The following is a 23,565-nucleotide window of genomic DNA, read 5'->3' as shown; positions in this document are numbered from 1 at the left end:
TATATACAAATAAAAAACTGATATATCAACGTGGAATGTACAGATTTTTAGCAAAAAATAACATGCAAGTTAAACTTTTACATCTTTAACGCCTGCAATGTATTAAAGGCGAACAAATGCCGTATATGCTTCTCCACTTCCTGTCCACTAGATGGCAGCATGTGACACCGTACCTTATTGTTGACGCGCACGTCTGTATTAAAGGAAAAAACCCTGTACATGCTTCTCCACTTTCTGTCAACTAAACGGGAGCAACTGACGCCGCACCGTATTGTTGACGCGCACGTCTATCTTTTCTTGTACAGTACGTCTGATAAAATTAATCAATAGCATACATTTAGCTATAATAGTAGCAATTAGACACCATTTTATACCACAAACCATTATTTTTTTGTTTTCAAAATAGAATTTTGAACAATGCATACAACATTCTAATGATTACATTTGTAACTAATTTCACATTTGTCGTCGATTAACTATTTTCTGAGCAATTAATTAATGCCCATGGCCTTTTTCTTGTTCCTATTGGTTGTAGGTTGGAATGAAGTTATGTGGGGGGCGCCTCTTACTTCCGTAGCCGTTAGCTGCTACGGCTGGCTAACTAGCACATCGGCTCAGCAATCCTGCCCATTTGAGACCACTCGCATCAATACCACTGAAACAATAAAGTTATCCCAACATGTCGCCACCGCTGTTGTTTAGGGCCTTCATAAACGAACGCCTCGCTGCCGCCGCCGAGGAGATATTTGAGTTTTTTGAGCGAATAGTGGTCAAATACGAAGAAGAAGCTTCCAGCTCGCAGAGGGAGATAAAACGCCTCCGAGGGGTGCTGCTGGATTTTGTTTCACACCAGAAAACAGGTCTGTTTATTGGCTATTAACGATACAGCAACAACTAATAATTAATACAACGTACTTCTGAGTATCCTACATGAACTATTTTTCTTTGAAACTTGTGGTCAAATGTAAAGACGCTCTTTAAACTTTAAATCATCACTGATCAATGAAAGCTCAGTTACTACATGTGCACACGTGCTATTTTAATACTTTCAAAGTACAGTGGTACATTTAAACTGTTTATTTCCACCTTCCATATGTAAACATTTTCCAGACTTCTTGCCGTCAGCAGCCCATAAGGAGGAACATCCCCCCCTGCAACATCTCTGCCAGCGGGAGTCAAGTGTGACCGTTAGTCGTACGGAAGTAGAGTCCCGCCAAGTTAAACAGGAAAATCAGGCACTGTGGGAAGAAGGCAACCAAGTCCAAGAGGATTCCTACATCACGTATGTGCCTCATTCTTCTGCTTGGGAGCAAGACGACAACAAAGTGTCTTTGCAGATGGATTTTCTGGAGTCACGAGGGGTGGAAACTGCACCCTTGCTGCCTCCTGTCCGCACACTTGAAGCATCTCCACTCCAGGATGGACAAGAGAATCAACCCCAAAAGACATCAACGGAGCAAACCTTCACAGATTCATCACATTTTAATTTAGTTACGCAGGACTACCGCTGTCACCTATGTGACAAATCATTCTCCTTCAACCATCACCTGGTTAATCACGCTCTCCGCATCCACTGGAAGGACGTGTGCTGCGCCGTTTGCGGAGAGTCCCTGGAGTCTCCCATACGCCTCAGCGAGCACCTTCAGTCCCACCGGGGCTCCAAAACCTGCCCCACGTGCGGCAAGCAGTGCGGCAGCGTGAGTGCGCTGGCCGAGCACATGACCAGCCACACGGGCGAGAAGCCCCACCGCTGCCACATGTGTGGCAAGGAGTGCAGCCGCAAGGGCGATTTGAAGATACACATGAGGATCCACACGGGCGAGAAGCCTTACTGTTGCTCGCACTGCGGCAAGCGCTTCACGCACAGTGGGCACCTGAGAAAGCACCTCAGGAGCCACACGGGCGAGAGGCCGCACACGTGTGGCGTTTGCGGACGAGGGTTCCTGCAGAGCACGCACCTCAAGCATCACTTGACCACTCACCGGCCGGCATCTTGATTAACTTATACACCAAGGACTCTCTTTTCTCTTCACTGTGTTGTAACAGGCACTAAATACTTGGCAGTACCATCCATCCTTTTTCTATGCCGCTTGTCCACACGAGGGTCGCGGGGGTGTGGTGGAGCCTATCCCAGCTGACGTTGGGTGAGAGGCGGGGTACACCCTGGACTGGTCGCCTGCAGGACTGTATTGACCCAAATATAAGACAACAATGCTTTTACAATAATATTTTAAAAGACAAAATCAAAGATCTCTCCAGGTCATCGTTGTGTGTGTAAGTGACAGGAAGAAAAGCTCTTATTTACTTTGGTGAATGGTTGCTTGGCACCACCTTCTGGTTTGCATGTTTAGATCACTCTACCCCAGATACAAGACGACCTATCTTTTTGAGACTTTTTTTCTAAGGGTAAAAAGCACAGTCTTGTATTCGGGTCAGTATGGTGTTTTGTGTAAGAAATTAAACCTCTATTGTTGAACTGTTTGTTCCAGGGTGTGTCTCTCATTGCTTCATCGTAATGGAAACAGCTATAATCTGTCCCAGTGTCAAACTGTCAAGTGTGGTAATATCGGCACAGAAGTCTAGGTCACAACCGGACTTAAAATTTTTTGGCGTTCCCTGTTTTTCTTTTTTGTGGAGAATGTGGTTGTGGTGACCATTAAGGAGTAAGAGCTCGACACGCATGTAGGAAGTAGGAAATATCTCAACGTGCGTTGGTCGCACTAATTACATACGGCTCGAAAGTCAGCACGTCACACAAGCGCCCTGTCACACGTGCACGTGGACCGGTGTAGGAATCCATATGACTGGTTGTGACCTAGGTTTAAGTGTACAAGCAGTTTTGAGCAACTGATAATGGTCATGCTTGTTCATTTAGTGGTGCGATAAAAGCCAAAGAAAAGGCAATAATACTTGGATGCTCACTGAAGTGAAGTGCAAATTCCAAGTTTTTGTAAAACCTGAGAGGCATTTTTGTTCCTGAAAGTGTTTTTTTCTTTTTAGGTTACATATTGTACAACCTCAAAGGTATTAATTCATCTTAAAGAGGTTCCATTGTGTCTTTGCTGTGATTTTTGTATTACATCAACTGGGACTTCTTTTATTATTTGTACGCAAAAATGCAATATCCATGATACTGTATAGTGTATATTTTTGTATACACCCGCAGACGGGCTTGGGCACCTCCCCAGCTCCCACTGCATTTCCTATCAGAAGTGCACAAATATTTGTCCGTTTGTACCATTTCTAGGGCCGAAAGCTGTGAAACCCAAGTGGTTAAGGGTATCCAGTCTAAACCTTCGTGGCTACCATCACATTGAAACCCCTATAAAGCCCCAATTAACCAAACCTATACATAGTATGTACTGTATTTTACTTTTTAGAGCGTGCAAAGTTAGTAGAAAAGAGTGGTATATACCTGTAGACTGTAATGTACCACAGAATGGCTTCAGCAGTGGATGTGATTCGCCACTAGGTGGCAGCATTGGCGCATTTCAGTCACCCAGCTACTCTGCAACGCCACTGATTTGTGGGTTACTCAATACTGTTTACTTTGTGTAGGAACCATGTAAACAGATTTTGAAGTAAATTAAAGCTATCACTTGAAGGGAAAATGTTGTCTTTTTTTTTAAAGGTCCTTTATTTTTAGTGTCAGGTGTTCCACAATTGTGTATTGGAAACGAGTTGTCCAAAATCTTGCCTCGATGCTGGAATTTAGACAGTTTAAATGTGCTTTCAATTAGCTCTACTAGGAACACGCCGTTTTGTGTGTCTGTTTAATGTTAATGTGCTGTGATTGTCCACGTCTAGCTCTGAAGGGGGGTGTGTCTCCAAGAGTCTCTAAGATACTTGATCCACATTTTACATGGGGGGTATCCCGGCTGAATTCGGGCGAGAAAGGCGGGGTACACCCTGGACTCATTACATTTGCAACAAAATTTGAATCGAGGCAACTGGACAAGTTTGTTTACAAGATGAGTCCACTTTCCTCGATTGGACTTTTTGTGGACCATGACTTGGATGACTCAGAATCTACACGGACAGATACACTAGTATAGCTATGTGGGCTACGGCGCTAACATTACATTGACATTTTAACAGCAACATCATGCTAGGTTAGCATATTTGCTGAAGAAAAACAGTGATTAAACTTACAGCTCCGATCTCTGTTGGCACAGCTCCCGGCTGAATTTGAAAATGTGTGGTAATTTTTTATTTTTATTTTTTACAAAGGCGGTATCCTGCCAATGAGGAAGGTAGTTTTTGCTTTATCACATTATGAAAACACGCAACTTTGAACTGAGCGTTTGAGCGCCTCTTCTCCCACAAGTGGAGCAAGCAGGTGAGGAACATGCGGTTTTTCTTACTTTCAGTGCTCATAAACAAGCCTTAGGCCACATTATTGTTACAACCAGCGCTGTAACAATTGAGCCAATTAATCGGCAACTATTTTGGTAATTCAGTAATAGTTTTTTGATTTAAAAATGCAAAATCGTCTGATTTCAGCCTCTCAAATGTGAATATTTTTAAATTACCTTTGTCATCCATGAAAGCAGACTTTTTATCTTTCTGTTTTAGGCAAAATAAGATATTCACACGGTGATTCAAACGGTGATGGGCATTTTTGCCTCTTTTCTGATCTGTTGCTACGGTTGGGCACCGTTTTGAATGATTCCAATTCCTATCAAGATTCCTCGTTTCGATTCTCGATCCAATGCTTTTAAGAGGCAGGGTCATAAAAGTTTGCATGGTTCAAATGAAGGCGCTAGAGTTCTTTTTGGACGAAATGTCTGAACTTCATGTGCTGTTGTTTACATGTTAGCCAGTGTGTGATGCTGCAGGCACTTAAACATGCACTAACCCGGGTGCATAATATCAAACAGCTTGTAAAAGGTTTGTCTATGAGCTATAAGTCTTGAGCTACCATATTAGCTCTAGTATACTTTACTGCCTCAATGTTGGTGTTAGCTATTTTTTATGACAACCTTATTTTGTTACCACAAGTAAACAGGATGTAGTGCACATCACTCTCATTTTGAAGGAAGTGTGTTGTGTGGGTTCGGAAGGTCTCTCACTTTTGCTAAAAGAGACGCGCTGTGTACGTACACAGCGCGTACACGTACACAAAGACTCCCGTCCTTTATTTACACCGAACCTCCATGACATCAGCGGGCATCCCACTGTTTGACTTCCCTGAATCTGACTGCTTTAGAGTGAGTCCGACGTAGCGCTTCAAAGACGGGGCACTCTGTTATTTCTACATCACGAATCTGGAGGTGTTTAATCATGTTAGTCATTCACTTGATTGTTGTATTGCAAATGTTGCACTGCTCCTTTTTTTCATGAAGTTAAGCCAAACGTTGTAGCCACTTCTTCATCATTGGTGCTCGCTAGCTGCTTCTTTGGAGTTCGTGGCTATTTCTTCCGGACGGCGAACTGGCAATCGAAACTAAGAATTAAAAAAATGAGAACAATGTTAGTCTTAGTTCCCATCCATGCTCGAGACTCAATACGAACCGATTACTCAATTCAATCAATTATACAACAATCTTCAGATGAATCCATCCTTTTTCTCCCGCTTATTCGGGTCCAGGTCGCGGGGGCAGTAGTCTCAGTAGGGAAGTCCAAACTTCCTGGTCTCTGGTTACCTCTTCCAATTCCACCAGGAGGACACCAAGGCGTTCCCAGGCCAGCTGTGAGACATGATCGGATCTGGTGTATGTGATCATGACAGATTAATCAACTAATCGATTGTTGCAGTCTTTCCACTGAAAGAACCATGAAAACCCAAACAGTTAATCTTGGATCAAAGCCAGGTGGTCAGGAAGGAGCATATTCAGGAATCTCTAGCAAATAACCTCAGGCCGTTCAGATGGTTGATTGCGAAGCTAAAGAGCTAATCAGGCCCCCAGACCCCAAAACCATCTGCAACCCCTGGGAATGCTTTCCGACATATTCTTTACGGTTGACCCTCATTGACCAGCTGATGAGTAAAATATGATCAGATCTATTGCTTGCAAGACTCTCCGCTGACCTGGTTGGTTCACGGTGGTCCGAAACTGCTGTGGGGGTCATTGTGCTGGACTGTTCCACTGTGTTCCATTCTTGTGTTCCTCTGTGATGTAATGCTATGTGAACAAATTGGCCCAAACCTGTCCGATTAGAAAGAGGGCACAAGGGTAATCCGTAAAGTTAAATTATGTGAAACCAGCTCAAGAGGGATTTCTTTATGTGGGTCAGACCAACCAAGCAGAACGGGGGGGGAGGGGGGGGGGGGGGTATTTTCACTGTTGTTTTTTTACAGTGTGAAGAGTGAAATTCAGCACTGTCACACATTTCACACAGATGCTTAGCAATCACCAGAATTCCACTGCAAACTCAACCAACCTGATCCAAAATGTTTGCTGTCAAGCACACAAGTTTGTGAAGGATGGTTCAACCTTGAGGGTTTTTTTGTGCTGCGGAGGAGGATGGCAAACATCTATCAGGGTGTCGTTTGGAATGTGCAGCGAATCATCCAATGGGAACAACTGATGATGAAGCAAATCATGTCATAGTCGTGTGTCTGCTCTGTAAACAAATACAGTGCAGGCCAGCCGTTGGCTAGCAAGATTCGTGGCTACCGATAGTGCTATGTCTTCCATCAAAGTCTCCTGTTTGGAGAATTAGGCTGCCGTTGAAAGACGTAAACAGACAAACTGTCACACTGTTCAAACTGTTCCGTTTGCACTTGTCTGCATCGTTGCGCTTTCTTATCAAGAAACGTAAACCATTATACAGTAGATCCCAGCTGTTGGTGGGGGTTATTTTGCTGTTTTATGCTGTTTTGTTGATTATGGGCCTGCAAGCAAAGCACAGCAGCCCGTCTTACTAGTCCTCATTTTGTCTTTATTATTGTTATTATGTCTTATTCTGCCACATCAAATGCCAGATGAACCATGCAAAGAACCTCTGCATATGTTACATCCTTGGAGAGGTCTTAATAAGCATGCTGTGCTACATTTTGTGTAAAGTAACTGACGAACAAAAAACCCAAAGGTGACTATATACCTGTGTTAGTCACAAGGGGAATGTTTGTGTTTTCATGTAACCCAACAAGTTAAAGACGAGTGGGGGTGTTGAACATTGTAAGAGTACACCTTTACTTGTTTTATACCAGGCTCTTATGATGTAAAGGGTTGTACGAGGAAGTGGCGTATGTTAATGGCGCTAAAAGGATGAGGAAGCCGAGCTTCGGTGGTGTGTGCATGGCTGCAGTCTGCCTGGAATAATGAATAAATATCTGCTGCGGCTTCACGCTGATGTTGGGCTTGACTCCCACACGCAACTGGAACATCGCTGCCTAACATCACAAATAACGGTACTTTATTTTTACACAATGTAACACGTAGACAAATATGTCCTCTACACAAATCATCATAATAGTATTTTTCATATCTTCAGGCCTGATAATAGACTCTTAAACTTCTGAAATCAATCAAAAATCAGGTATAATCAGGATAAAAATAGCAGCACAAAAGAACATATGTAGTAAGTCACCCTTTAAAAAACGCAGAAGTGACGTTTGAATTTGCATCGATACTTAATTGGATACTGAACTGATACCCATGTGAATATAGATATATACCATTGGTACTTCTTAAATTGGTTTGAGTAGTTAAATTTTTATGTAATCATTTCCATCCATCCATTTTCTATACCGCTTCATCCTCATTAGGGAATAATTCGCAGGGGCATGCTGGAGCCTATCCCAGCTGACTTTAGGCGACAGGCGGGGTACACCCTGGACTGGTCTGGTCTGGTGGTACATATAGACAAACAACCATTCACACTCACATTCATACCTATGGACAATTTAGAGTTGCCAATTAACCTCACCTGCATGTTTTTGGGAATGTGGGAGGAAGCCGGAGTGCCTGAAGAAAACCCACGCGCACACGGGGAGAACATGCAAACTCCACACAGAAATGCCCAGGGGAGAATCGAACCCAGGTCTTCCCGATCTCCAGGCTGTTCCTGTATTGGCCAACGTGTTAACCACTAGACCACCGTGCGGCCTGTAATCATTTCATTTATTTAATATTAGCGATGTCATAGTACCATAACCTTCATGCATCTATACTCCCTCATACTTCTTGCTAGCATGCTAGCTATCAACATTTATGGGGGATTTGGGTCAGATGTTAGAAACTGGTAGCAAGTCCATTCAAAATTTCCACGTAGGAATTGTTCTAGTTATTATTATTATTTCTGGGCTTTGGGCCACAAAACCTGCCCAGCAACAAGTGATAAATTGAGGATGATGAGATTAGGCGAAGATAACTTTTGTTGGAATTTAAGTAAGTTTAAGTTTAAGTTAAAATGACTGAATGAAAGCCAGGTGGGTGCTGTTTTTCATTTCAGCTCCAGTTTGTCAAAACAGGCCATGGATTGGTCTGTAGACCCGGGGATTACTCGATCCCGGCCTTTGAATGTTGTAGTCTAATGGATCCCTTTGCACCTGTCTACTTCCACGTTACATCTGGAAAACTTTGACTTTTATCAACCAGTCACTAACTCCCTCCTCCTGCTGCCCATGAACAGCTGCCCCTGGGTGCCTTTGGAACCCGCTCAAATGTCGTTGGTTTAGTTAGAATAATCCCAAAGTAAGCACCTGGCCTATTTGTTGGCAGTCCCTACCTCCCTGCCTGACTCCCAACACCGTGTGTTTCTCATTCTCTCTCTCTCTCTCTCTCTCTCTGTGCCAGCTGCATGAATGCGGACTTTTTTTTAGCAGCTGAAAGACACGCCAGGACAGAAACACACACACAGGCTGGACGCCCATCGTTGTTCACGTGCAGACCACGTGTTCGTGAGGACATCCGCCGGTTTTGTGCGGGTAAGTCTGTCTCATAATAGTAATGCGTTGTTATCGTTCCCTACCTGGCAACCGCAATTTGTAATACTAAGCATGAGTGTTGTGTTATTTCTGTGTGGCGGACAAGGTCAAATGAGCACATCACCGCTTGCATCCGCTCATGTTGAACGGCGTGCAAGTCGTGCACGTAACCTACTTTAACCATGCAGTGTATTCATAACGCGTTCTGCTGGAAATTAGTGTGTTTGTGTTGTGATAGCTGCACAGGAAGTTGAAAGCTGACCTCTGCATTGGGCAAACAGTGCAGGCCTCTAGAGATGAGATCGTCACAGCAGGTGACTGTGAGACTGCAGAATCTGCACACACACGCACACACATTTATACATTTATACAAACACAACAGCAAGGGTCCACATGAAAGAGCTGACCCCCACTGAGCCGAAGAGAAATCGCTGCTGTGTTCATGTCAACGAGTGTTCTCAGGCTCACACTGAAAACATACTCAGCAGCTCTCCTCCCTAGCATTGATGCAATGTTGTGTTTTATGTATAAAAAATGGTAGGGCATAAATGAGTGGCGTAGCCTGTGGGGAGAGCGATACAGAGGGGGTGTAATCTTTCAAAAGCATAGTAGTGGAAGTCATAATTTACTACATTTTCACTAAATTTAAAGAAAAAAGATTTGTACATGTATAGGCCGCACCTGTCTATGAGCCGCAGGTGTCCACGTCGTAACATGGGATATTTAGTCCACAGAAAGATGTTACACAGAAATATTTTTGTATTTTTTGATTAAATAAATGCTTTTTTCCAACCAGCACCGAACAGTGCATGTAACACCAGTGCGCGTAATACAGCTAGTTAACAGTAGCATATCAGAAAGGTCATTCGTCGCCGTCCTCATCCTCCTCCTGGGAACTAAAACCACTCAAGTCGTCCTCTTCTTCGCAGCAGAACAGCCCCATAATTCCTTCCTCACACACTTTGTCGGTCTCTTTCTCTTTTGTTGTTGCTCTTGGCGTCTTTCGTCCTCTTCATCACGCAGTATTCCAGCCTTTGGAAATCTGTTGGCGATAGTTTAGTAACCACAGTGTTATTACAATTATTATTATTATTGCACCTGTTGTCAGATGATTTAAACCTACAATAAAAGCCTGTTGCTCCGGCGATCAAGTCTGCTGCTTGTCTCACCAAACAATTACTGGCACCTGGTGGCAGGAACAGGAATTCAAACACATGAGGATTATGACATATTGAGAATCATTACTCTGTATTGAATATAAAATGCCTAATACTTAGCCCTATTACTATTGATTTTACCTTGACGCAGGACATTTAGTTCCAAGAAGCTTTTTTAATGTAAGATGCATCGTTGAAAAATTATGTCAGTGCACACGCTTTTTAAAAATGATTTTCACATTAATACTTTTAATTTATCTGGCACATTCCAAAGCCTTCTTCCTTTGGAAATGTTTATAGAATAGAACTCCTGTAATTGACTGACAGCAAATATTGATACGGTACTTAAAAAATGCCTGAGGATTTTGTTGAGAAAGTCTTGTGAGCGATAGATCCATGATAGAGTAAATGCAGTAGCGCAGGGGTGCTCACACTTTTTTAGCCTGCGAGCTACTAAAATGACCAAGTCCCAAAGATCTACCTACTACTATAAATATAGAAAGTATATATTTACTATATTTATTTTTAAAAAATATGAGTAGGTATTTATGTACGTTATACATGTATATCAGGAGTGTACACACTTTCTCACTATGCAAGTACAAGTCAAAATAAAACATTTAAAAGTCTATAAAACATATAACATATACAAAATGTAACCAGTAAACTCTGAAATTCTATTGTAAATATGAATGATTAGTCTTTCACATTCACATTTTCAAGGTTGACAGGTAATCAAAGTAGTTGCTATCATAATTCACTTCAATATGGAAATAAAGATAATTACACATAAGTCCTAAATAGTTGTGTACATAACCTGAGTACTGGTAATATGTCAGCCAAATTAGCTATGTAACGTTCATTAGGGCACACACTTCATGTATTACATCCAGTTAGCATTTGCTATCAAATATGACCCATATACAAGAATTTTAAATGGCGATGCAAAAGACAATGCAGCCCCAGTCAAGGCAACATATTGAAAAGGTTTCACCAATGGGCACATTTTTAATTTCATCATGAAATAATAGCTTAAGAAGCAAACATGTAGAAAACACTGATTTCTGTAGGAGAGTTCATGCCAGTAAACAATACACTTTTCTTCTATGTAACCGGCCGCTACAAGTGAACAGATAACTTTAGTTATAGATATAGATATCTTACCGCAGAGTTAGTTCATCCATAATCACAATCATAAAGATGAAAGTTGCATCTTCGTGTGTAGCTTGAAACGCTGCGGGGGAGCAAGCGCGAATCAGAAGGGGAGCTTAATGTCAGCTGACTGATGTCACATGACAACTACAAAGTGATGTTTACGCGATCGACCCAAACTACCTTGGCGATCTGCCGGTAGTTTGCGATCGACGTAATGGACACCCCTGCGGTAGCGTGTGCTTCCATTAGCACGCTCGACAAATATGAACCCAACAATTTTGCTCCCCTTTTTCATGAGCTAAATTAAAAAATGTTCACAAAAGGCCCTCATCGCTCTCAAATATTGCTCATAAGTCTGCCTAACTCTGTGCTAGCGATCATTTGTAATTCATCACGGTTGGCATATCATAATGATGATTAGACAGCATGATTATTGCACAGGTGCGCCTTAGGTTGGCCACAGTAAAAGGCCACTCCAAAATGTGAAGCTTAACTGTTGACTGGTTCGGGGGTGTCTGGAAATCAGTCAACATCCGGTGTGGCCACCATTTGGCGTTTGCCCAGTACAGTTAAACTGCACATTTTGGAGTGGCCTTTTAATTGCGGCCAACCACAGGCACATCTGTAGAAAAACCCATAGAAAACATATACTCAGGGCAGAGTCCAAAAATATGGAAGAGAAAAAGCCATACCTGTATTTATTTGTCCATGTTGGATCACAGGATGGCTGACAGCCAAACAGAACATCAGCACGTTTCGCACTTCAAATCACCTACAACAGAATTAACCTGTTCCAGGGTCAAACTGGCACCACCATGCAGCTTGACTAACTGTACAGGCAATGTTTGAAACAAGTGTTTAACTGATATACAAGTGTAGAAAAAAGTCTAAAAACAGCAGGTTGGACGGAGACTTTGCCATCACTGCACTGCAAAATGTGAAAATGGAAATGTCTGATATCTTAGACCTATTTCATGTCTTACATAATATGTATAGCAACATGTTCCGTTTTGGTGCTATGGATATGTAGCATCACCTTTCATTGCACTACGAAAATGGGAATCTGAAATGCCTTTTTTGTTGCCAGGTATTTTTTTTTTAGACCTAATTGCTTGTGTTATATAATATGTATAGCAACATGTTTTGGGGCTATGGGTATCATCACTTTCCCCCCTTTGCCATCATTGCACTATGAAAGCGGGAATCTAAGATAGATTAAATGCCTGAAATCAAGGTCAAAGTGTTTTTTTAAAACTAAATACCTTTTTTTTGTCACCAGGCATTTTTTTCTTTCAACTTCTGGTTCTATCATGGCATTTTTTCCGCTTTGCCATCACTGCACTACAAAAGGTGATAATCTAATTTAGATGAAATATCTGATATGAGGTGCATATTTTTGACAAAAATTCCTTTCTTGTTGCCAGGTATTCTTTATCTTAAACCTATTTGCTTGCGTTATATAATATTAATCAAAACATTTTACACTTATGGTTCTATGGCTATCATCACGTTTCCCCCTTTGCCATCATTCTCACAAAAGTGGGAATCCAAGATAGATTAAATGTCTGAAATCAAGGTCAAAGTGCTTTTTTCAAAACTGCAAATACCTTTTTTTGTCACCAGGCATTTTTTTCTTTCAATTTGCATGTCTTATGTCATATGTATAACCGTATGTTACACTTTTGGTTATGCCATGGCATTTTTTCCCCTTTGCCATCATTGCACTGCAAAAGTGGGACTCTAAGAAAGATTAAATGTCTGGAATCAAAATGTAAAAGTAGTAATCCTTTTTTTTGTCAACAGGCATTTTTATTTTTCAGTTTGATTGTCTTATAATATGTATCGCAATATGTTACCCTTTTGGTTCTATCATGACCTTTTTTTTTCCCTTTGCCATCACTGCACTACAAAAAGTGGAAATCTAAAATTGATTAAATGTGAGAAATCAAGTCAAAAGTGACGATTTTTGACCAAAAAAATGCCCTTTTTGTTGCCTGGCATTTTCATTTTAGAACAATTTGCATATCTGAAGTAATATGTACACTGAAACCGGAATACTTGAAATAAGCAAAATAATCTGCCAACACATCAGCTTCATTTGCTTATTTTAAGTAATGTATCTCATATTTCAGTATAAATATTATTTAAGATGAGAACATTTGTCACATAGAAAATGACTGGTAACAAAAAAGTTATTTTTAATTTAAATTTTTTTTTGTCATTTTGTGCAGGTGTGTGCTCATTTAAAGTGCGATTACACACAAACAACCTTCACTATAAAAAAAACGAAAAAAGTAAATAGTAAAGTGGAGATATCAGCTGGTATTACGAGTGCAGCTGAAAACTGAGGAATTGATAAGATGAAACAGTCCTCTGCAGATTCTGTGCTAAGACGGGCAGTGAGTAAGCCACGATGTGAATATTTTCAATATTTTGATAAGCAACACACTCACAGTGTTATCAGCCACTTTAAATCACCATTAAAAAACAGATTACAGTAATGGAAATGAAACGTGAGCGACGTCACCCCTTGTCCACCCATATCTCTGATTGGTGTTTGGGGTGAGAAGTTAGGGTCACATACTGAGAATTTTGACCCCCTGCACCTCTCATGCTCATTTCCTGTGTGTGTGTCACAGTGTGGAATTCATCTTTCACGCCATCTCACTTCTGTGCACTTTTCAAGCGAGTACTCGCGTCACATTCCCACATAGGACACGTAAAAGGCCGTTTCGTTAGCTACACCCAATCAACACGAGAGCTGGGTCACCAATTCTGCTTGAACAAAGATATTAACGCTAATATTACTATGTATATTTACCTTAGCACAGGGATGTCCAAACTTTTTCCAGTGAGGGCCGCATAGTAAAAAAATCAAAGGATACAGAGGCCACTTTGACATTCTCGAATCACATGTAGATAGGCTGGGATGTTTTTATATATTTAAAGAGCAGCCTCCATCCCAGCTTTGTGTTATCGGTGACAAAGCATATTATTCGTATGAATCGGGCAGGGAACCTTTGGCTCGGGAGATGTAGTCATCAAAAGAGCCGCATCTGGCTCTCAGACAAGTCTTAACCCAATAAATTGATTTATTTTCATTTTTGTCACTAACATTTTAAAGTAAAACATTACAGAAATCACAATGTTAAAAAGAACGTTCAAAATGTAAATCTTTCTTATGCATTTGAATCCATCCATCCATTTTCTAACTGCAATGCGGGAGTCCAGAACCAATGCCAGCTGACATTTTCCGGGTCAGACACCAAAACATGATTATGACGGGATAATGTGGTAGCCTACCTGGATCATTGACATGTGGGTTATCAACACACATTTCCTTCTTTTCCATCACTGGTGCACTTATGACATTTTTCTTTATAGAGAAGTCAGTTAACAGTTTCACTATGCATATTTCACTATATACTATATTTATTTGAGGCAGTTACTCTTCCTGTCCCTCCCTAAACACGGTATTAGCGACGAAAGCACCGGAAGTCTTCTACTGAGCTCTTGCGTTGCATCTCATTTGTGCAGGTGTGCCTGATGTAATGGCCAGTGAATGCATTCATGAGCTTGTGTCAGGCTAGGAGCGTTTTTGCGCGACTTGTGTCAGCGCTAAACCAGTAGGTCCCAGGAGTGCACTCCTACCTTTTTATTCCTGACACCGGCCTGAGAGAAATCCATTCTCTGTGGCACATTTCACCAAATGTGACAGCAATTTCCCACTAGCATGTGACCTTTGCGGACCATCCACCAAGTTGTACGCTGTTGAGAATCTTGGCGGTAAAGACCAGGAGTGGATGCCTCTATCTCAGACCTCCCATCGGGAGAAACTTAATCCCTTAAAAGTCCTAATCTCAGGTGGAATTCACTCGACCTCGTCTCCAAAGCCATTAAGGGGTTAAAGAGGGCATCCGCTGAAATTCCTTTCCTTTCTCTTAAGTCTCAGTGTGTGGTGAGAAAGCCACTTCCAGCACATTCATTGCTGTGCCATGTCAGGATATTCTCAAATTAGACACAGAGGGTGTTTGTTTGCTCTTAAAGTTGGTCTTTTAAAAGCAACCTGGAGATGTTGGCTGAACAATGCATCAAATGAGAGGCCAAAGGTAGCTCTGGAAGCATAAATCACTTGCAAAACCACATGTGCACCTGTTTATTTGCAGGCATCCAACTTCTTTACATCTTACTCAAGGGATGTTGCTTTATTGTTGAACTTCCCCTTTAGTCCAAAACCAAACAGTCTTCATCCAAGAGAACCAACTACAAACAACGTCTTCTCTTACTGGTTGCATGAATGTAAACAGGAGGATTTGGTGCACAGATTAATGCATTCAACAGCACTAGTAAACAGAACATGGACTCAACTGGTCCTTTCTGTTTCCAGCTTTAGATGATTAGCTGGGCATTCTAGCAGCAAGACCCGTCAGTATTCATCTTTGAAAGACATTTTAGAGCAGGGGTACTCAAATGGTGGACCGTAGGCCAAATCTGGCATGTGTATGACAATGCCCCGTGAGCGACTTTTTTTTTGCTGCACATTCTTAAAAAAACCTGAGCACTATTGACACCGGGATCTTTGAATAACGTTTTTGCAGTAGATCCTCAAAAACACCAGACCGCTCTTGTCATTTAGAGCAGGGGTCTTCGACCTCAGGGCCACGGGCCGAACCAGACAATGTTAAAAAAAAAAAAAACACTTTACAAAAATAATTGTGTAAATAACTACATCAAATTTTATTAACAAATTATTTTAACAAAAAAATAATATACAGTGAGAAATCCCCCAGTTTTTACATAATTATGTTGTTTTGCTTCATTGTGGGGCCGCACGGTGGCCGAGTGGTTGGGATGTTGGCCACACACAGTCAGGAGATCGGGAAGATCTGTGTTTGAATCTCCATTGGGTATCTCTTTGTGGAGTTTGCATGTTCTCCCCGTGCGTGCGTGTGGTTTTCGCCAGGTACTCCAGTTTCCTCCCATATTCCAAAAACATGCCTGTTGTGTTCATTGGCGACTATAAATTGTCCATAGGTGTGAATGTTTGTTTGTTTATATGTGCCCTGCGATTGGTTGGCGACCAGTCCAGGGTTTACCCCGCCTCTCGCCCGAAGTCAGCTGGGATAGGCTCCAGCACCTGCGACCCTAGTGAGGATAAGCGGCATAGAAAGTGGATGGATGGTTCATTGTGTTTCGGTGAGTGGTGACCCGTCCCACTTTGTTCGACAATCCTTGAATCCACCACAGTTGTGTGTGTGTGAATTTTCCTACACTGCATAGATTATTCTACTATACTGTATTTTTCCTGTTTTCTTTCACCTCATATTTGGTCCCCAATGCTGATACTATGCATACTAATGGATAGAGGTAAGGTTTGATGACCTTATTGAGTGCTAATGTGCATATTTGTACGGTGCACCTCTCTGGCTCATATTGGGGTTTATATACTGTATTTATATATATATATATATATATATACTGTATATATACTGTATATACCCCTCAAACTGTGTCTGTATTCATTTTGTGCTTTTAATTAAATTTAAATTTTGTTCCCGTTTTAGTTTTATATAATAAATAAGATAAATTAGATCGCTATAATGTACGTATGTTTTGCTGATGTGTTGAAAATCTTTCGTGGTGACTAGCACGCTGCTAATGCTAATTAGCTCCATTCTCGTCTTCAGCCATGGTCACATTGACACAAGCCCCCAAATAGCTGTTCTTGGCTATGCCTGTCGGTAACTAGCAGCTCGTAACCCAAATTTTAGTTTACAGTTCTAAGCAAAATATTAGCCAAGAGACGGCTCGCATCTAAAAAAACACTCGTTAGTTGGGACACTCGTATGCTAAGGTACGACTGTACAAATGACAATAAAAACATACCGGCAGTGCTCCACCTTCTCTCTTCTCTCTGGCAGTCAGGGTATTCTGTGACAAGTTAATACACAGCGACGGCAGCAGATACAAATAACTTTGGTCAATACCCTTTTCTTTCTCCTTTTCTGCTCAATATTTGTTCCCTCCTGAGGCTCCACCGCGACGTTTCCTCAAACTACATTATGGGCCGAGGGTCAAACAGGACATGCGCATGTTAATTGCTCGTCAAAAAAAAGTTGTGCCATTAAAGGAAATTTCCTAAAAGCGCTAATAAAAATATATGCTATAGAGCATTTTTGATTAGCTTTTTTGCAGTAAAAACAGCTATTGATTTAGGACTATAGTGTTTATTCATTGAAGTAACAACGTGAAGGTATGTCTATATAAGAATAATTGTGACAAAGAAGTTCGGCCCCCAGGTCCTGACTTTTCTGAAAATGTGTCCCCTTGAACAATTTAGCTGAATAGCCCTGTCTTAAACACTTACAGTATATGCTTCCATCGTGTCCAAAACAGGTTGGGAAATTCTTTTCTGTTCCCATTGCACAAAGCAAATGTCCATAAAGGCATGACTGCGGTAGTTTGGTGTGGAAGAACCCTATTAAAACACCTTTAGGGTAAATTCAATGAAATTGGTGAACCAGTAGGCCACAGGAGGGGACCACTTTTCACTTCCAGTAGGTATGAAGGCCCCATGTCCCAAGACTTTTGTCCATGCAGTGTAGCAGTACACATAGTGATGGACTCAGCTTTGGAAATCATGTGTAGTTATGTGCCTTTCATAACAGCAAAAGGAGACAAAGCGGTGAAAGAGTCTTTTTCCAGCTTCTCCTTGTTGTTGGCTTCAGCTCGGCGAGGAAGCGGCCAGTCTCTCGTCACACATGGTGTCTGTCCAGAAACCACAGCGGGCTTTTTTTAGCCATGCAGGGTGTGTATGTCTGTGCCGTGTGCACCCACCACCACTTCATGAGCAAACAGCAGAGGCGGCACAGACGCACGTGAGGGGGCACGAAACTGACCACAAACCGACGCCTATGATACAATCGTACACTAGTGTCACTTCTCGCAGACACTCGAAAGGGAGATTCGTGAACTGTTTACTCCACATTTTAGTCTTAAAAAGTCCAAAAACGGGACATAAGAATTTGTTTTTTTACAGTCACAAAAACTCTTAATTGCTTACTGTGTAGGTGTCCTTGGTTAAATGTCAACAGTCTGTATGACCTTCTGTCTGAATGCATGTGGTGTCTGCATTTCACAAGCATGACAGTGAGCTGTGCAGACCTTATGTGACTCACAAGGTTACTCCCATTTTCCCACACCAACATAAACAGTGCCACTTTATTTTTATTTTTTTTAAGGGTTAGGTTTGTATAGATGGGCACTAGTTGGCTTTTCTTAATCGAAAGTGAATTTACAAAAGGGCCACACAAAAATCGGGAAAAACAAACAAACTGCCATTTCACTCAAGGACTCAGACAGATGCACTGTCATTGGCATGACAGCTGACACTTCCTACTCACTCTCCCAGCCCCCGTAGTGAGCCTCACTGGTCAGGGCGAACTGACTCCGCTGCCCTGGTTTTTCCACTGAGCTGGCTCGCGGGAGAAGCGAGCACATTAATTACTGGACTTTTCGTTTGATTTGTTCTTTCACTTGATAGGTGATTTTATGACTTTTTATTCATTTCCATCAAGAAAGTCCCCAATCGGCTCTCCTGAGAACACCCATGACAAACCATTGAGGGTTTCTTTAGATTGATAGATGAGCAGAACAGGACAATGAGGAGTCTAATAATAATGATTTTAATTAAAAAAAAAGATTTCTAGCAAGCAAGCACATGGTCTTGAACATGGTGTGTATGCATGAAATGGCAATTCGCATTTTTTGCATCGTCCAGCCCATATTAAGTTTCTCCACAATTTTTTTATTTATTCCGCCGTTTTTGTGTCCGCTAACTCCTCCTCCCTCCTTCATTTTTCAACCGATTCACACCATTCACGCATCAAATCGCTCAGCTCGTTCAGGAATCCTATGGAACCATTTCAGTTTTTTTCAAGAAATTCTCAGATTTCCCAAAAGTCCCCAAATTCCACAGATTTTTTTCCCATTGAAAATGAATGGGCCATTTTTCAAACTTCCACCATTCACACATTTCTCAACTGATTCAAACCATTCCACCATGAAAACATTGCAAACATCCAGGGCTTTGAACTAACTTTCCAAAATTTCCAACTTTTCCTGACATTCCCACTTTTCCTTTGATCTTAATTACTGTAATTTCCTTTGATCTTAATTACTCCACTACTTTGTTTTTTAAACCAATCCCAACATCAAATCATTCAGCACAATTAAGGATATCTATTTTTCACATTTAAAAATTTTAAATTTTTCCCAAAATTCAAGTTTTTCCAGGAAACTAATTAACTAAAGGATATTCCTTTGATCTTAATTACTCAAGTACAACATTTTTCAACCGATTCTAACAATTCCAACATCAAATCATTCATCACAATCCAGACATGAAGGCTACCAGTAACATTTAACATACATTTAACCAATAACATTTAACATACATCATACATATTTTGTATTTCATGATGTCACAGTCTTGAATACTCTTATATGTCACATATAATTGGTATTCCTTTTATTTCTTTTTTTGCTTGTTTGTTTTTCCCCAACCTCATTAGCCTTGGCCATTCACACACAATGTCTTCGAACATTGTACAACTATTTTATGTGTTTTATATGAGTGTATGAGTTTTATATGAGTGTATAAAATAAATAGCATCTAAATTCTTCAGGGGGACACGTTTTCAAAAAAACCAAGTACCCAACTTCACTGTTGAGGAGAGTTTTTTAAATACAATGTATTAAAAATTGTATTAAAAAAATTTTTAATACAAAAAAAATTTTATTAAAAATTTTACAATTTTTTTTATACAAAATACACAATTTTATGGTTGCGCTAGTCAAAAATTGCATGTAAAAAGACTGTTGTGACTGCTACTGTGTTTTTTAGGAATCTACTCGTGGGTTTAACCCTGACATATAGGACAGCAATACTCTGAATTGCAACAGGAATTACACACTTAATTAAATATAGAAGTCCTATTGTCAAGCCAGGCAACAGCTGTACTCTCTCCTGAATAGAAAGTGATTTTTTTTCATTGGCTTTCCTGATATAGGGAATTTATATTCTTTATTTACGTCTCAGTCATGGAAAACAGGGATGGAAAGTGGTCTTTGTTAAGCCTGTTCATTTAGTGCTTGTCCCAGTTAATATTTATCTGTATGTCGCAATAGATAGGATAGTAAATACGAGATAATCCACTCAAATGTCCACATTTATCCAAACCTCCTCCAAGAAATACTTGGTGGTACATTTACTGCTTCTTGGCCATCGTAAATTTCTAAATTATGCATATATTTACTTGAAATCATTCACAGTTTGGTAATACTAGTATGTTTGCGCTAAAACAACACACCAAAACATAGTGTGTAACTGTTGCTGAAACATACTGTGTTTTATTTCAAATTTTCCGGACACTTTCTGCCTTTGGCGAAAGAGAGAGGGTGAGAGTGCTACTTTTTCCAAGGAGTCACTGAAAGCACCATTTGCAGTTTGGAGACACAAACGGAATCTGACAACACACGACTCCATGCGCTCCGATGAGAAGGTAAGGACCCTGCTATAAAATCATATTAAACAAACGAACATTTGTGATATGGATAGGACACAAGTTGTGGAAGTAATAGCTAAAGCCGGAACTCCCTCTCCGTCGAAACAATCTCACAGTTGAACTCATAAATTAGTCGTCGGAATAAATGACAATTCGGCACGTGTGCAGCTGCTACGATCAAGCTGACCTCACAATGACGTCTTGTCAGTGTCGCCAAAGGACAAGAAGGGGTAGAAATGAAATGAAACCCACCGACCGGCGTTTGGGTGCCCCCGCCAGCCAGCCAACATCCCTCCTTTGTTTACGGCGAATTAAATTTAGCGCCAAGCGGCAGCGTGGTCACTGTCGACGTCAATAAAGAGCTCGACCTTTTTACTAGCTAACCACTACTACTAACACGCGGTCTTTGGTTGTCATCTTTGAGCGATGACAGCGATGACTATGGCGAAGATCTTTACTGAACTCTTGGTGCAACTCCTTTTCACCGTAAAGCCGCAAAAGTGACAAATGTAGAAAGCTTCACAGGACCGTTCAGGGGCAAGTACACTTAATGAGTAAGCGAGCTATGTTGAAATGATTCCTTCAAAAAGATATTATTATTATTGTTGAGTAAAAACTTCATTAGAACGCAGTCATAAAAATAAGAAAACATAGAAATCTTTTAAAAATATGTTTAAAAGTAATAATGTTACGGTTATTTATATGACAACCAATAACATTTTAACAGCTTGCAATACTTATACTAATACTTCAGGTTTTTAATGACTAGATTTTGACATCTTAAATTAAGAAATACCTTCTTTTTTTCTGTAACAGTAAATTTGAAAATTCATGGATAATTGGGTGGTGGTCTCTTCATAAGCTAATAATGTGGGCTTAAAGTCTTTCATTGTGTTCTTACACGTTATTGTACTGCGAGCAGTGAATGGCCCCAGGCTGTACTTGGCCCGCTACTGGTGTATACTCCATCCATTCATTTTCAGCTTGTCCTCACTAGGGTCACAGGTTTGCTGGAGCCTATCCTGTCTTCGGGCTAGAGGCGGGGTACACCCTGGACTGGTTGCCAGCCCATCTCAGGGCACATATAGACAACCGTTCACACTCGCATTCACGCCTCTGGACAATTTACAGTCCCCTATTAACCAAGCATGGATATTTTTGGATCGACTAACAAATCAGTTCAAAATGCAGAAAGCCCCACTGGGACCAGTGTCGTCAATATGTATTCTTTACACTGTACTCTTTACTTGCGTATCTTGCTTGCTGCTGTAACAAGTGAATTTCCCCGCTGTGGGATAAATAAAGTACAAATACAAATACAAATACAAATACAATCCGTGGCAGCGCACATATAGACAACCGTTCACACTCGCATTCACGCCTCTGGACAATTTACAGTCCCCTATTAACCAAGCATGGATATTTTTGGATCGACTAACAAATCAGTTCAAAATGCAGAAAGCCCCACTGGGACCAATGTAGTCAATATGTATTCTTTACACTGTACTCTTTACTTGCGTATCTTGCTTGCTGCTGTAACAAGTGAATTTCCCCGCTGTGGGATAAATAAAGTACAAATACAAATACAAATACAATCCGTGGCAGCGACTCAATAGTATCTCGAAATCATACCTTTGCAAAAATAATAACACTACTATTAATATATTTATTATGTGGTGGTAGTTTTGCATTTCCGAAAAATGAAATGAATGAGCTAGTGAGTGACTCAAACCCAAACTGTTGCCATCATAAAACGTTTATGAACTGTACAGGCTAATGTTAAAGTGTGATTTTAACGTTCTTAACTGTCATACAAGTGTAAAGGGAACTGAATCACTGTAAAATAAAACTAAAATTAAAGGCCATGGGGTTGACTGGGGGTCACGAAGATGGATGAAAGAGGATAAAAGAAGTTATTCACTGTCAAAGAAAGTAAAACGCAATTGGATATGTTGATTTGAGGGGTCATGTGTGGTCATGAATCAGTCACAAGACCAAATGAATGGATGCTTATCAAATATTTCCCTGTAAGATTACAAATTAAGAAAGCCCCACAAGGACAGGAGAGGGTTCAATTTCCTGCGGGCAAGCATGTGTTTGTGCATTTGTGTGAGTGCGTCCTCTTCTTTATATTTTTGTTTGACACAGCCGTTGTTGACGTCTTTGATTTTGTGGCCATTTTTCTTTGTGAGTACATTTTGGCTGAGTCACACCGGAACGGTGTAAGAATATGTGTGTGAGTGTGTCTGCAAGGTTTAATGTAATTTATTTGGTGGTCTTACCACGTGGGAAAGTAGTGCGTCACAGGACCCAAACAGTTGCAAAGCTTTGAGTGATTACTCAATACAGACATGAGTCGGAGTCGGAGGAAGGAAGTGCCTCATAAAATCATAAAGAATCTTATCAGCCCCTCGTTTTACCAAGTAATGAAATTAGATTAGCTGTTATCTTGGTAGCTTTCACTCCGTGTGTGTGTGTGAAAGGTCATCATGTAGGTGTGATATTAGAGCCGTTTAAAAAAAAAAAATGGACACCGCGCGTCAAGAGAGGAGAGCAGTGAGCGTTTCCTGGCTGAGCGCCGTGTTACACGTGTCCATGCTATTTGTAATTCTGCTGACCCTGACGCCAGTAGAGGAAGAAGAAGGGGTCAGAATGGTGGCTTTGTTTTCCGGGGGAACAGCTGATAAGACAGCAGCAGCAGCAGAATTTTTTACTGTTTCCCAGGAAATACTTAGTCAAGGTAACTTTGGAAATTAGTGTGTGACAGATGAGGTGATTAATAATTATCACTCATCAATGGTGAATAGTGGTG

At 40.9% G+C, this 23,565-nt stretch overlaps 2 protein-coding genes across 4 annotated transcripts in view; both read left to right on the top strand.

Moving 5' to 3' along the window:
* Positions 1-221: 221 nt before the first annotated feature.
* LOC129194359 (zinc finger protein 572-like) lies at positions 222-3,602 on the top strand. Of its 2 annotated transcripts, XM_054799547.1 has the most exons (3): positions 222-304; positions 536-860; positions 1,111-3,602. In XM_054799547.1, exons 2-3 carry the CDS (start codon positions 680-682, stop codon positions 1,995-1,997), a joined length of 1,068 nt encoding a protein of 355 aa, XP_054655522.1. In that variant the 5' UTR covers positions 222-304; positions 536-679; the 3' UTR covers positions 1,998-3,602. The 2 variants fall into 2 exon arrangements, with proteins under 2 accessions (XP_054655522.1, XP_054655521.1); XM_054799546.1 differs by having other exon boundaries at positions 248-860.
* A 324-nt stretch (positions 3,603-3,926) lies between these two features.
* Positions 3,927-23,565, top strand: part of LOC129194357 (equilibrative nucleoside transporter 1-like) — a 37,010-nt gene continuing 17,371 nt past the window's right edge. Inside the window, exons 1-2 of one of the 2 annotated variants that reach the window (XM_054799537.1) lie at positions 3,927-4,339; positions 8,745-8,875. The gene's annotated coding sequence lies outside the window, so the exon portion shown is untranslated. Of the gene's footprint in view, positions 4,340-8,744; positions 8,876-20,639; positions 20,751-23,565 lie in introns of those variants that run through there. The other variant, XM_054799536.1, reaches the window with a different exon arrangement.

This window comes from Dunckerocampus dactyliophorus, chromosome 14 (genome assembly GCF_027744805.1).
Source record: "Dunckerocampus dactyliophorus isolate RoL2022-P2 chromosome 14, RoL_Ddac_1.1, whole genome shotgun sequence".
Taxonomy (NCBI): Eukaryota; Metazoa; Chordata; class Actinopteri; order Syngnathiformes; family Syngnathidae; genus Dunckerocampus; species Dunckerocampus dactyliophorus.
Note: the sequence above shows the minus strand (reverse complement) of the source record. Positions and strands in the feature narration are given on the sequence as shown.